Genomic DNA, 16191 nt, shown 5'->3' with positions numbered 1-16191 from the left:
GTTTTCTTCACAAGGTAGAAAATGAGCATTCAAAATATATACTGATTATAATCAATTCTAAAAGAATTTTTAATGTAAAGTATTGACGTGAGAAGATGTTCACAATTATGGACAAGGATAGCAAGTTAGAAATAGAATTAAGGAGATGAATGAGTATTTGTTTTCCCTGGTATATTCACGTAAAGGGTTCTACATATTATCTCTCTTTCTTTCTATCTTTTTATCTATCAATCTATCTATATATCTAATAAAAAATCATTAACTTAATGAGTTTGCAAACTTTAGAAGTTATGATAATTTGCTGCTTCCTGCTTGTGGCTAAATCTGCATTTCTCTGCTCTCTTTTCCAGTAGTATCATCAGCTACATGGAACCAGAAAACCAAACACATGTTTCAGAATTTATCCTCCTGGGTCTCTCAGAATATACTGAAGTGCAGCCATTTCTCTTTGGACTGTTCCTGATCATATACATGGTCACCTTCATTGGTAACTTGCTCATCATCCTGGCCATCATCTCAGACTCCCACCTCCACACTCCCATGTACTTCTTCCTCTCTAACTTGTCTTTTACAGATATCTGTTTCACCTCCACCACTGTCCCAAAGATGCTGCTGAACTTACAGACAGAAAGTAAAATTATAACTTATGAAACCTGCATCATCCAGATGTATTTTTTCATGCTTTTTGGACAATTGGATAGCTTCCTCTTGACTGTGATGGCCTATGACCGCTATGTGGCCATCTGTCACCCTCTGCAATACACAGTCATCATGAACCCCCAGCTCTGTGGCCTCCTGCTGCTGGCATGCTGGTTATTGAGTGTTTTAGTCTCTCTTTTACATGGCTTAATGGTTTTGAGGTTGTCTTTTTGTACAGTGTTGGAAATCCCCCATTTTTTCTGTGAAATTAATCAGGTTATCCAACTTGCTTGTTCTGACACCTTCCTCGATGAATTAGTGCTGTATTTTGCATTTGGACTTCTGGGTGTTATTCCACTCACTGGAGTCATTTACTCTTACTCTAAAATTATATCCTCGATTTTGAGAATTTCAACAGCTGGGGGAAAGCATAAAGCTTTTTCTACTTGTGGGTCTCACCTCTCAGTAATGTCCTTGTTTTATGGTACAGTTCTTGCAGTGTATCTTAGTTCTGCTGCTACTCAGAACCCAAGGGCAAATGCAATAGCCTCAGTGATGTACACGGTGGTCACTCCCATGATGAACCCCTTTATCTATAGTCTTAGAAACAAGGACATAAAGCTTGCCTTTAAAAAAGTTGACAAACACACTTCCTATAAAAGAATCATTTGTCTCAAATTTAGAAAAATGCCCCTGATTAACAGAGTTGAAAACTGAGAGATCAAAATTTAGATACTCTCATAAGTGTATAGAAAAAATGTTACTTGCCAAATTTTCAGCATTCTACTTCTTTAAATTTTATTTACCAAATCCACCTCTTTCTTCCATATTTTATTTTGAATCAAATAGTGTCTCTTATAGTATTCTCTAGAATCAGTATTAAAGTCAGAAACAGTTGCCTGAATTTTCAGAAGCAAAATAGTTAATAGATGTAATTTGGTATTTATAAAATTGTCAGAGATACCAGAAGGATAAAGGTATACTGCAGTTGCTGCCAGGACAAAGCAACCACTTTTTTAAAAAGTATCAAAATCGTTTTTGTAGATACATATTGACAAACTTACAATTCATTCAATTTCTACAATCAACTGTATTTGCTATAATCACATAATTGCGCATTTACCACTTTTATCATTATTAGAGCATTTTCATTATTTAAATAATTCTCATAAAAAACAATGAAATAATAGAATTCCAAACCTCTCAATCTCTATATATTTCCTCCACAGCATAGAGCTGATGTTTCTAGTTATTCTATCCAAAGTGTATAATCAATGGTTTTTAGTATTATCTCAGTGTTGTATATTCATCATCTCAAAAATTTTAGAACAATTTCATTAGACAAGAAAGGAATACTCCACAACACTTATCATTCCTAACTCAGATTTCAATAACCACTACTGTACATGCATCTTTATAAATTGAATTATAATTACATTTTCTATAAATGAAATTATACAATATATAGTTTCTGGTCTCCACTTATTATAATGTTTTGGGCTATTTTGTATGATATTAATAATTTGTACTGTATACTTACATTTGTACAGCATCAAAGAAAAATGGTCTTATATATGCAATTCTACTCATATTCATTTCTCATAATATATTTATACTTCACATGGTTAATTTAGTTCATAATAGGGCAATCATAAAGCATTTGCCCTTTGGTGTTAGGCTTGCTTCACTCAACATAATGTCCTCCAGGTTCATCCATGTTTCCATGTTTCACAACTTCATTTATTCTTAGTGCTACACAATATTCTATCATTTGTATAATCCACAATGTGTTTATCCATTCTTCAGTTGATGGACACCAGGGTTGTTTCCATTTTTTGGTTTTTGTGAATAACACAACTAGGAACATCGATGTGTAGATATCTGTTCATTTCACTGCTTTCCATTCTTTTATGTATATACCTAGCAATGGTATTGCCAGGTACCATGGCAAGTCTATATTCAACTTCTAAGGGAACTGACAAACAATCCTCTACAGTGGCTGTACAATTCTACATTCCCATCTACATTGAATAAGTATTCATATCTCTCCACATCCTCTCCAACATTTACAGTTTTCTAACTTTAATAGCGGCCAGTCTAATAGCTGTTAAGTGATATCTCATTGTACTTCTGATTTGCATTTCCCTAATCTCCAGCAATATTGCACATTTTTTCATGGTTTTCTTTGCCATGTGTATTTCTTCTTCGGAAATTTTTTTTCAAGTTTTTTGCTCAATTTTTGATCAGATATTTTCTCTTTTTATTGTTGAGTTGTATGATCCCCTTATAAAGAATGAGTATTAAGCCCTTATCAGATATGCAATTTCCAAATATTTTCTCCCACTGTGTTGCCTATTTTTTCAACATTTTGCAATGTCTTTTGAGGTTGAAAAGTTTTGAAGTATGAGGATGCAACATCTATCTTTTTTTTTTTTTTTTTTTTTTTGGTGCTCATGCTTTGGGTATAAGATTTAAGAAACTACCACCTACCACAAAATTTTGAGGATGTTTTCCCAAATTTTCTTCTAGGAATTTTATGGTTGCTGTTTTCATATTTAAATCATTGTTCTATTTTGAGTTAGTTTTTGTGTAAGTTTGGAAATCAGGGTTTCTTTCTTTCTTTTGGGTAAGTATATCCAGTTCTCCCAGAAACATTTATGGAATAGCATGCTTTGACCCAGTGAGTGAGCTGAACAGCCTTGTCAAAATTGTTGGACTGACAGTAGAAATGAGGTTCAATTTTTGAGTCTTGACTCAGTTCCTTTTGTCTGCCTGTTCTTATGGCAGTTTCATGTTGTTTTTTCCCATTGTAGCTAAATAGTATGTTTTAAAATCATGAAGTGAGAGTCCTCCAACTTTGTTCTTTTTAAGGACACTTTGGCTATTAGGGGTCACATATCCTTCGAAAACATTGAATACTACCTTTGTGGTTTCCACAAAAAAGATTGTGGTTTTTATTGGGATTACATTGAATTTGTAAATCAGTTTGGGTAAAATTGATATTTTAATATGTATTCTCCCAATCATGAACACAGAATGTCCTTCAATTTAAGTTTTCTTCAGTTTCTTTTAGCAGTGATTTGTAGTTTTCTGAATACAAGATTTTTATGTCCTTGGTTAATTTTATTCTTAAAAATTTGATTATTCACTGTAATAAATAGAATTATTTCTGATCTCTTCCTCAGATTACACATCAGTAGTGTACAGAAACACTATTGATTTTTGCATTTTAACCTTGTATCTGACCACTTTCCTGAACTTGCTATTAATTCTAGTAGCTGTGATGTGGTTTTTACAGGATTTCCTAGATACAGGATCATGTCTTCAGAGAATAGTGAAAGTTTTACTTCTTTTCCTATTTGGGTGCCCTTTATTTCTTTGACTACCCTAATTGATCTAGCTAGAAATTCTAGCACAGTATTGAATAACAATGGTGTCAGTCAGCATCCTTAACTTGTTCCTGTTCTCAATGGAAAAGCTATCAATCTTTCACCATTAAGCACAAAGTTAGCTGTAGTATTTTAATATATGCACATCAACATATTAAGAAAGTGTCCTATTCCTATCTTTTAGAGGGCTTTTATCAAGAAATTGTACAGTAATTTGTCAAATGCCTTTTCTCCATCAATCGAGAGGATCATGTGATTTTTCTTCTTCAATTTGTCAATGTGGTTTACTGAAATAATTGATTTTCTTGTGTTGAACCACACTTGCTTACCTGGGATAAAGCCAACTTGATCATGGTGTATAATTTTTTTAATGTGCTTTTGGATTCTGTTTGGAAGGTTTTTGTTGAGAATATATCCATCTATAATTATTAGAGATATTCATCTGTAATTTCCTTTTTTCATAGTATCTTTATCTGGTTTAGGTATTAGGGTAATGCTGGCTTCATAGAATGAGTTTGGTAGTATTCTTCCCTGTGCAATTTTTGGGAAGAACTTTAGAAGGTCAGTATTAGTTCATCTTTGAAGGATTGGTCGACTTCATCTGTGAAGCCATCTGTTTCTCAGCTTTTCATCTTTGGGAAGTTTTTGATGACTGCTTCAAAGTCTTCACTTGTGATTGGTTTGTTGAGGTCTTGTATTTCTTCTATACTCAGTGTAGGTGGTTCATGTGTTTCCTGCAACTCACCAATCTCATCTACATTTTCCAGTTGTTGGTTTTTTTTTTTTTCTTTTTGGCATACAGTTGTTTATAGTATCCTCTTATGACCTCTCTTTTTTCAGGGGGTCAGTGATAATGTTCCCTCTCTCATTTCTCATTTTACATTTGTGCTTTCTCTCTTCTTTTCTTTGTCAGGCTGGATAAGGTTTTGTTAACTTTGTTGAATTTCTCAAAGAACCAACTTTTGGCTTTGTTATGCTAATGTCTAATTGCATTTAATTTTATGTATTTCTGTCCTGATATTTTCTACTTATTTACTTCAGCTTTGTTTGGGTTAGTTTGTTGTTATTTTTCTAGTCCTTCCAGATGTGTATTAGATCATCAATTTTAACTCTTTCTTCTTTTTATTGTTTTTATTTTTATTTTTTTATTATTCAATTGCCTTTTTTAAGGTACATAGATCACCAAAACTATGAGGTTCCAACATACTACGTACCACACACTACCCCGTTCTTCCCACCTCAACACCATCTTCATCATTGTGGCACATTCATTTCATTTGGGGAATACATTTTGAAACACTGTTAATGTAAGCATTTCAAGGCTGCAAATTTCCCTTTAACACTGTCTTTGCAGTGTCCCATAAATTTTGATAGGTTGTGTTCTCATGTTCATTTGTCTCAACCTATTTACTGAGTTATGTTCCATTTTATTTTTTCACCCCCGATTGTTGAAGAGTGTGTTGTTTAGCTTACATATATTTAGTTGTTTTCCTTTTTGTCTGTCCATTATTGATTTCCAGTTTCATTCTGTTATGATCAGAGACAGTGTTTGGCATAATTTCAATCACTTTAAATTTTTTGAGACTTGTCATGTGATGCAACATATGGTATATCTTGGAGAAGGATCCACGAACACTCGAAAGGAATCTATATCCTGCTGTTTTGGTGTGCAGTGCTCTATAGATATATGTTAGGTCTACTTCATTCATCATATTATTTGAGTTCTCTGTTTCTTTATTTATCCCCTGTCCAGATGTTCTATTCAATACTGAAAGTTATGTATTAAATTATCCAACTGTTATTGTAGAGACATCTATTTCTCCCTTCAGCTTTGCCAGCATGTGCCTCATGTGTCTTGGGGCTATTAGGTTAGGTGTATAAATGTTTAGTATGGCTATTTCTTCTTTGTGAAGTGCCCCTTTTATTAATACATAATGACCTCTTTAATCCCTAATAGGAGTTTTGCATTTAAAATCTAATTTTTTCTGCCATAAATATCACTACTCCAGCTCTCCTTTGGTTACTTTTTATATGGAATATCATTTTCCATCCCTTCTCTTTTAACCTGTTTGTGTCCCTATTTCTGAGGTGAGCCTCTTGAAGACAAAATATAAATGACTCATATTTTTTAATCAATCATATCAATATGGGTCTTTTGATTGGGGTGTTCAAATCGTTAACATCCAATGTTATGACTCTAACGGAATTACTTATTTCATCCATTTTGATGTTTGGTTTTCTGTTGTCATTTCATATACTATAGTTTAGGTTTTTACTCTTTTGAATATTCTTCATTTCTACACTCCTCTCTATGTCACTCATCTTGTTTTTACTTACAGGCTGCAGTACTCCTTTTAGTATCTCTTATAATTCTGGTCTTTTGGTAACATATTCTATCAGGTTTTGTTTGTCTGTGAATAATTTGAACTTCCATTCATTTTTGAAGGACAGTTTTGCCTGATCCAGAATTCTTGGCTAATAGTTTTTGTCTCTTAATAGTTTGAATACATTGTACCACTTCTGTTGCAGTTTGATATTATTGATGAATTCAAAAAAGTAATATTGGATTATGTTTTATACTGGTCATTTCCTCTGGGCATATAAGATTATATTGGTTTCAGAGGTTTACTTGATTAAGTAATTAGATATACCTTATGTGCCAGTAGGGAATTGAGCCACCACTCTTGATTGGTGTTGACTCACAGACAAAAGACATGGCAAAGGACAGAGTGGGAGGTTTATTGATATTGGGGCTTTGATGTTGGATTTTGATGCTGAAGTGTTAATCTGGAACCCCAGGAAGTTAGCTCACAGAGGAAAGAGAAGCGAACCCTAGGTAAAGAGAAACACTGAGCCCAGGAAAAAGAAGTCTGAGGAAGGATGAACCCAGGAAGGATGAACCTTCACAGATATCGGCAGCCATTTTGCTCCAGAAAATAAAAATCGACTTTGGTAAGGGAAGTAACTTATGCTTTATGGCCTTGTGTCTCTAAGCTCCTACCCCAAATAAATACCCTTTATAAAACACAAGCAATTTCTTTTATTTTGCATCAACACCTTTTTTGGCTGATTAATATAAGTTCCATCTCTCCTCCATGGTTTTTGATGAGAGGTTGGCAGTTAATCTTCTGAACTTCCCTTGAATGTGATGCTTTTCTTTTGCTCTTTCCAAAATCTTCCCTTTATCACTGATATTTCTCATTCTGAATTGTAGGTGTCTCAGGTAGGCCTGTTCTGTTTCCTGTGCATTTTACTTGGATATTGATATTTATATCTTTCATAGGGGTGGGGAAGTTTTCAATCATTGTTTCCTTAAAATTATTTCTTCCCCTATTCCATTCTCTTATTCTGGGATGCCAATAATGCATATATTTTTGCATTTTGCATTATCATTCAATACCTTTCTCTTCTCTTTCTGTTCTCCTTTTATTTTCCAGTTCAGAGGTTCTGCCTGCAAATTCACTAATTCTGTTTCTGAGCATTTCAAATCTGTTCTTATTTCTTTCCAAAACATTTTAATATCATCCATCATGTCTTTCATGACCATAATGTCACTTAACCTTTTTTTGAAGATGTTCAAATTGTTCTTAATTCACATCCCTTGTCTTCTTAATATTCTTTATCTGTTCAGTCATATATTTTTAATTCTTTAAAATGATTTGACAGTATTGTGTGACTACTCTGGATTAATTGTCTCAAAGCCTGAATCTCTTCAAGGTATTTGTTTTGTTCCTTCGGTTGGGGGCCATCTCTTCTTGTTTCCTAGTATGCCTCATAATTTTTTTGCTGATATCTAGGCATTTGATATGTTTGTAAATTTACTCTGATGGCCAATTTCTCATTCTTGCCTATAGTTATTATTTTTTCACAGCTCCATGTTATTTGATATAACTTCTCCTAAGTCTTTAATATTACCAGCTTAAGTTATTAAAACTCTGCCAGAAACTAATAATGTGTTGCAGACTCTCTCCCAGAGATGCAGTAAGGAAAGCTCTAAAAGTAGTTTCTATCCATATGATTTCCAGGCCTGCTAGCAGATGGTGCTTGTTGCAGCACCTTTCCACAGAGGTGTATCTCTTTTTGTTTTCTCTGTTTTTTTCTGGCCAGAGCCAAAATTCAAAGTGGTCACTGCTGGCTGAATTCACTGAAGAAAAGTACTCCTTTTCCCTTGTAACAATTGGCAAGGAGGATGAAATGAACATGGGTTCTGCTCCCACACTTTATCTGGGTGGTGGAGGGGAACCCTTTCTGTTGGCTGAGATATTTTGTAACTGACTGTTTGCTGTTTGGGTTTCTTCATCTCTCTGTTTCTCATCCTCCTGGGAGTTGTGAAGCACCGTCCTGGTTTGCTGGCCCTCAAAGTGTGTCCCTCAGGTGGGACTTTCTGCCTAATCTGTTGCCATTATCCCACAATTCTAGCAACAACCTTTGTTATATGGTTTTGGGTGAAACATAATTTCTCATATAAAACTGTGTTTTTGTTGGCAGTGTGTGTAAATTGGCTCCAGAGTTTACACCATGAAATTGAGTCACCATCCGATTAGGTTTACAGTAATCCAAATTCAATCTCTAATAGGTGCCTTTGTCCTTCACTTTCCCTATTATAAGTTAAGTGAGCTTGTAATTTATAACCCCTGATTCTTTAAACACTGACGAGCTCACTAATCTTTTAGAGTCTACAAATGAAGTAAGGGTGCTCTTTAAAAATTATTTTGTTAAGAGAACATAGTCCAGAAATTTCTCTTTGCCTTTCCCATGATAGTTGTCTTCAAGTACACATCGTAAAAAAAAAAAAGCAAAAACAATATGAAAAGAATTAAAACAAGATCTAAACACATGGAGGGATATTCTCTTTTCATGGATTAGATGATTAAAATCTATGAAGATGTCAGTGCTACCCAAACTGATTTATAGATTCAAGGCAATCCCAGTCTTAATTCCCAAAAGTCTAATTTACAGAAATAGAAAAGTTAATTATCAAACTTATTTGGAAGGGGCAGTAGCCCCGAGTAACCATAAACATCCTTAAAAAGAAGAGCAAATTTGGAGGACTCACGGTTCCTGATGTTGAATTATAATACAAAGTTACAGTGATAAAAACATCACAGTATTTTTATAAAGATAAACGCATTGATGAAAAGAATCAGATTGAGCATTCAGAAATAGGCCTTCAACTGTATGGACAACTGATATTTGATTTCTTTAAAATCCACTTTACTGGGTCTATATACACTATTCAACAATGGCCCTTGGAGTACTAGATATCCCTAACCAAATGAATGAAAAGTATCAACTACAAAGGGATGAAAATCTAAACATAAAATCCAGAACCATTAATCTCCTAGAAGATAATGTAAGGAAATATCTTCAATGTCTTGTGGGAGGTGTTCGTCCCTGAAATCTTACATGCAAAGAACAAGCAACAACAGAAAAATAGATAAATGGGACTCCCTTTAATTTATACACTTTTGCACATTTAGAACTCTGTGAGGTAGGTATAAAGTTAACCTACTCAGTAGGTAATTGTTTGTAAATTACACATCCAACAAAGTGCAATATTCATGAAAAATAAGAGAACCTCCAAATCAACAATAAACAGCCAAACAGACACAATTTAATAATGGACAATAGATTTGATTAGACATTTTTCTAAAGAAGAAATACAAATAGCAATAAAGCACCATGCTAAAAAGTCCTATATTACAAGCAACTATGGTAAAGCAAATCAAAGCTACAAAGAAATATCATTTCACACCTAATAGCATGCTCAGTCTTAGAAAAAGCAAAACTGCAAGTGTTAATGATGATGTGGTGAAATCGGAATGCTTGCTCACGGTAAGTGGAAATGTAGTGTGGTACAGTGGCTGTGGTACTCTGTTAGCCAGTTTCTAAGGAAATTAGATAAAGATCAGCCATGTCACCTGTACTACCATTATTAGATATTAACCAGAAGAACTGAGGAAAGGGGCACAAAAAGACTCCTGAACAATAATGTTATTTTGGACATCATTCACAATTGCCAAAAGATAGAATAAATCTCAGTGGCCTTAAACTGAAAATGGATAAACAAATTGTGGTGTATACATACAGTGGACTATCATTCAGCTTTGCAAATAAATGAAGTCATGAGGCATATGTCAACATCTGTTCCTGGAGGACATATATTGAGTGAAGCAAGTGAGACACAGAAGGCCATATTTTGTATGATTTCACTATTTTGAACAGAATATAATGAGCAAACTTGTGGAATCAGTAGTTAGACTATAAGTCACCAGAAAACAGAATGGTGTTAGAGAAAGGAAAGATGAAGTTGATTTGTACGGAATTGGTAAAGTCTATTTGCACATGTTTGGAAATGCATAGAAAGGGTGAAAGGACATCTGAGTGTTTGTAATTAGCAAACCTAATATATGGGTATAATAGTGGTTGAAAGGGAGGTTCAAATGTCTTATATAATACTGGAAAGAATGGTATAAAACAAAACAAAACATGGGACTATATAGTGAAACATCTTGTGAAAAATGGGTATGGTTAATAATGTATATATAAGAATGTTTTTGTATGAACTAGAAAAATTTACATTAATGTTGCAATATATTAATATCAGGATATATTTTGGGAAAATACAGCCGAAGCAAAATATGGGCAGTGGTATATAGTAATGTAATACTAACCTTCCATCAACAATAAACAAAGCACATATGCTAAGTAAAAAACTGAAACCAAAGTTTAGTACATATTGTTAGAGTCCATCTATATAAAATGAAAATATAAATAAATTATAGAGTTGGAAATAATTTAGCAATTTTGTATGGCAGGAAAAGGATAGAGAGATTAATAGAGAACCACTAACAAGTAGTGTTTTTTGTTTTCATTTGTTTTCTTGTTTTTTTGTCTTCTATTTCTGGAGTAATGAAAGTGCTCTAATATTAATTGAAATGATGAATGGACAACTCAATAATTATACCAAATACCACTGATTGTTCACTTTACATGGATTATGTGGTGGTTGTTTCTTTTGAATTTTTAAATTTAATTGCCTTTTTTAGAGATATATAGTTCAAAGAAATGTAACATTAAAAAATATAAGAGTTTCCCATACACTCCACACCCACACCACCTAGCTCTACCACATCAACATACTCTTTCCTCATTGTGACACCTTCATTGCATTTGGTGAATACATTTTGGAGCACTATTGCAACACATGGAATACAGTTTACATTGTAGTTTACATTCTCCCCCAGTCCATTCAGTGGGTTATGGTGGTATATATAATGCCCAGCATCTGTCCTTGCAATATCATTTAGGAGAACTCCAAGTCCCCAAAATACCCCCACATCACATCTATTCTTCCTCCCCTACCCTCAGCAACTAACACGGCCTCTTGTCTCCACATCAATGACACAATTTCTTCAATTGCTCTAGCCACAAACAATTGTTCTATAGTAGAATAACTGTAAGTCAACTCTAATAAATATTTTATTCCTCCATCCTGTAGACCCTGGGATGGTGATGTCCTCTACCTCTACCTCTACCTCTTGACTACCTCTAAGTCAAGAGGGAGCTTAGTCCCACATAGTTGATGGATATGATTCTCCTGTTTTCAGTTTAGACACTCTTGGCTCCCTAGTGTGGTGGTTGACCATCTTCACCTCCCTGTTAGCTGACCTGGGCAAGTCCAATGAACCAGAGAGTAGAAGTTGCAACTCTGCTGAGGCTCAGGGCCAAGCTGGCACATGGCTGGCTGGTCCAGAGATTCAAGTGTCCTGAGTATACACCATCCCTAGTGCCCACCACGGGTTCAGTAAAACTGACAGAAGAGGCATGTGTAGACAGGTCACATTTGAGTCCAACTTCGTCACACTCAGGAACACGAATTCCAAAGTAGGGCTTAATGACAAGTCACTGAACTCCAGAGCCATCTGCCGTCATTGTAGAACCTGTGTCTCTGTAGCCCTCGGGAGCACCTGTACCTGGGTTTGTGTCTGCATTGACTGGATCTTGGAACCTACTGAGAGGCATGTAAGAGTGACCCCTCTAATGACCTTCTGAAACTCTTTTTTGAAGACTCTAAGCCTTAGTAACTCATTTGTCTTTATCATTATCCCCTTTTATTCAAGATCTTTTTCTAGTTGTGTCAAGTTATAATTTTTGGTAGTATGGTTTTTTAATATGTTTCAATAAAATCGATTAAAAAACAATGTGGATATTTTGTACCCTGCCAACTGTGACTTTTCCAGCTTTTAATGCCAGATATTAGGAAATGATATCAAAAATTACGTGTAGACTTACTTTATTTTCTATAAGACAGAAAAAGAGTAATTATTCACTCATCAGCTGATTCAGATCCATCACTTTGACTGGAAAACCAGAGTGGCATTTTGGGATTAGCAATTGCTCTGATATAGTGTTGAATTTTGAGAAATAAATGTGATCTGGTCATTCATTTTCAATCACTTCACATTCTTTGTCAAGCTATAAATGCCTCTAATTTTGTAATTTATCAAACCACAAAATCAGTTTCTAATTTTCAGTCATCCCCACATCTGACTGTAGTTTTCAGAGGAAAAAGACCTTTCACTCATGCTTTCCTTGAAAATTTCTGATCTTTTATTGGGCCCTAATTTGAAAACTAAAAATCCTCAGCATGTCATTTTTGTTAATCTCTCCATTGCAACTGAGACCCAATCCAATGCACATTTCTTGAATTATGATTCTAAACAAAATCTTAATCACATAAACCAGTTAGAATGTCCAAATCTCCCTGAGCCACTGTCTTTAGTGGTAAGTGCAAACAATATATTGTGCGTCATATTTGTTATTGTTATACATATACAAGTTGTGTATATTTATCCAATGGAAATAGTGCCATTCTTGTTCTCACACATTATATTTACATATCAATACCCAGATAACTAGTCTGGAAGATCTGTGTTTATGCAATCAATTCTTCTATGCAATATTTTATCTCTATGCATAATTTTATTTAGGCAGATTCTCATTTTGAAAAGACATCTCTATTTGTCCATTGTTCATTCCTCAGTCTTGAGTATTTGGGGATGGTGATCTGTTTCTAACTGAGAGAGGGCTTAGATTTCATGGGGCAAATACATGGAATTATCTTGCTTGCAGTAGCAGACACTCTCTGTTCTGTGGGATGGACATCTCCTTATTAATTGTCCTGCATGAGTCCTGAGGGAGTGTTGCAACACTGCTGAGATTCAGGTAGCAATGGACTAAACTAGATTTATTGTTATTCTATTATACACATACTATTATTCCAGGAATAGAAGAATTTTATTATTAATATATAGGTGGTGACCACCAGAGTTTCTGCAGGGAATAAGAGGGAATGATAGGTGTAACATGAGGTCATTTTCAGGGCATTGGGATTCTCCTGCATGGTACTACAATGGTGGATACAGGCCATAATACCTTTTGTCATAATCTATAACAATGCATGCGACAGAGTATAAACTCTAATAACAATGCTTCAATATGTGTAGATCAATTATAACAAATGTATCACAGAAATGAAAAATGTTAATGTGGGAAAGTGTGGGAGTGGGAAGTGATGGGATATACAGTAATCCCTTATGAGTTTTAGTAGATTTTTAATTTATTTTTTAAAGATCCATAGAACATACAAAATGTTACATTGAAAAATATAAGAAGTTCCCATATAGCCCTTATGTTTTTATCTATCATTTATTTAATCTAAGGTTTCTTGAAAAGTTAAAAATAATAAAAATCCCTATTGGAATGCCTAGAACAAGCTTATTAAACATGTACTTTGAATATAGTTGGAGAAACTAGAGGTACGCTTTTCAAGTATTTTGAAGCACAAAACATCGTAATTTTTTATTGTCAGGAGCATTTTATAAATAAGAATAATACACCGAAATTGTTGGATCTTCAAACATACTGAGTTTTCCAATTCCAGGTAGAAAGATACTGTTGTCATGAGTTTTGCTTAAATCATTGCCCCTTTTAGTTCACCATCCTTTGAGTTCAGGAATGCAAAGCAGAAGGAGGGATAAACGGTTGCCAAGTTCCAATACACCGATCTCATACCATATCATGTACTTTTGACAGAGAATTCCAAAGTTACTATCACTTTGTGTCATTTTAGGATAAAGGCCAATTGTATCTCTTTCAAGATTCACAAGACATTTTCCTGTTCCCTAATATAACCAGTTAGAAATCTCGAAGGAGGAATTAGAGTTATTAGGCAGTAGGAGAAGGTAGTTGAAGCACACAAAGAAGAGATTTAAGGGTCACAAATGAAGGCTAAGTATAACCATAATATGTGTTGAGATATTAAATATAAATCTTAATATCTGATGAACAAGGAGGGACAGGATGGGGAAGTGAAAGATGAGATTGTCCAGTTTGTTAGCAGCCAGATAACAAAGATCCTTGTGTTTTCATCACAAGATGCATATTTATGTTTGAAGTTATTGGAGAGAAAGTGCAGGATTTATTGAAGGTGATGTTCATGAAAAGTCTTGTCCTGTGGAAAGCTCACTCCGGGTCAGTGTGAGTAATGCTGTTGTTAAAACCCCACATTGATGATGAGGAATCGAAATAGCACAGTGAATGTGGGGATGGAGATGAGGGATGAATCTGTGTGGGTTGAGTCATAATGCAAAAAATATTCTCTACTGATACTGGGCACAATGCCCAACATTTTATGTTCTTTTTTAAATTTATTTCAATGAGTCTGTGAAACTGTTTTCACTACTCTGGTTCAGTGGATAAATAAAGTGATATTTACAGCATTGTGATATTCTTTTGCAAGGCAGGTAGTTGTATCTGAAATGAAGGTACTAGTTGGCTGTGTCCTAAGTTTTTGCTCTTCATGAATATTTTTCCTTTCTAATTAATTTAATCTTTTAGATCAGTGTTATATTTACAGAAAAAATGCAAGTATAGTAAAGAGATTCTATGTACACCACACCTATTTTTCCTATTAACATCTACCATCAAGAATAACAAATTTACTTGTCATGAATTCTTAGGCCCCTCATTTTCATACTCACGTTGTTTTGACATCCCAAGAAATTTTGAAGGGTGCAGGCAATGTATGTTGTAAAGTGTCCCTCAGTTGGACTTCGATGTTCTTCTCCTGATTAGATGGCTTTATGGGGTTTTGGAGGAAGATGCCAGAAGTTAAGTGATATTTTCATCACAGGGTTCATGCTATCAACCTAACTTATCACTGTTGAAGTTGAACTTGATCAGCAGTGTTTGCAGACCCCCCCACTATAAAAATCCTCATTTCTCTATCTTTCTATATATGATGTTTGAAAAGAAGTCACTAAGTGAAGCCCACACTTCAAAAGTGGGAGTTATACTCTACTACCTTGGGAGAGCAATTACTATATAAATTATTGGAATACTTCAGCATAGGAGGTTTATCTCTTATTTACTTAATCAATAAATTATTTATATCAAAATGGACTCGATGTATTTAATTTATAATTTAGATTGTGATACAATATTACTTTATTATTTCTAGTTGTTCAGTTTGTTTCAATTTTGACCATGGGGACTCTTTCATCTGGGCCCTGTATCTTATTACTACCACTATCATTGAGGAGTATATTCTAGCATGTATTTAATTTTTCATACTGCAAGACACCCCAGCTGCTTCTTGAATATTTCTTTCCTGGATTTAGCTATTTCACAAGAAGACTTATTGGATAATGTTAAATTCTAATGTCTGGACACTATGTGTTCTCCTTGCTACTGGGGCCTCTAGGTCTTCTCTGTGGACAATGTAAAGAAACTTATGTGTGTATTGAGTTGGGTATATACATTTGTCTACAAATAGATTTGCATACAAGCCTCTCTATCTACATTTACCTACAAATAAGTTCACACTGAAATGTCTATTTCTATACCATTATCACATGTTTATATGTGATTATATATGTGAAAATTTTAGCCTCCCCCCCTTGCTTATCTGTAACCTCTCCCTTCAAAGTGAGTATCTATTCTGCCATCAGTCATCCATCTAATAATTGCCTGATTTCAGTATACAAGTACAGAATTTTTAGAATTATTAATCCATACCATGATAGGATACACCATTATCAATTACAGTAAAGTATTTATGCAAGCTAGCTTTGACTTCATTTTACAGACTCTATTCATA

At 34.4% G+C, this 16191-nt stretch overlaps 1 protein-coding gene across 1 annotated transcript; it reads left to right on the top strand.

Moving 5' to 3' along the window:
* Positions 1-360: 360 nt before the first annotated feature.
* LOC131276743 (olfactory receptor 7A17-like) lies at positions 361-1356 on the top strand. The gene has a single exon (XM_058290322.1). The coding sequence runs from the start codon at positions 367-369 to the stop codon at positions 1354-1356; it is 990 nt and encodes a 329-aa protein (XP_058146305.1). The 5' UTR covers positions 361-366.
* The last annotated feature ends 14835 nt before the right edge of the window (positions 1357-16191 follow it).

Source organism: Dasypus novemcinctus, chromosome 30, assembly GCF_030445035.2.
Source record: "Dasypus novemcinctus isolate mDasNov1 chromosome 30, mDasNov1.1.hap2, whole genome shotgun sequence".
Taxonomy (NCBI): domain Eukaryota; kingdom Metazoa; phylum Chordata; class Mammalia; order Cingulata; family Dasypodidae; genus Dasypus; species Dasypus novemcinctus.
Note: the sequence above shows the minus strand (reverse complement) of the source record. Positions and strands in the feature narration are given on the sequence as shown.

Coding starts and splice junctions, on each gene's coding strand:
- LOC131276743 (XM_058290322.1), top strand. CDS start 367: ATGGAACCAGAAAACCAAACACATGTTTCAGAATTTATCCTCCTGGGT.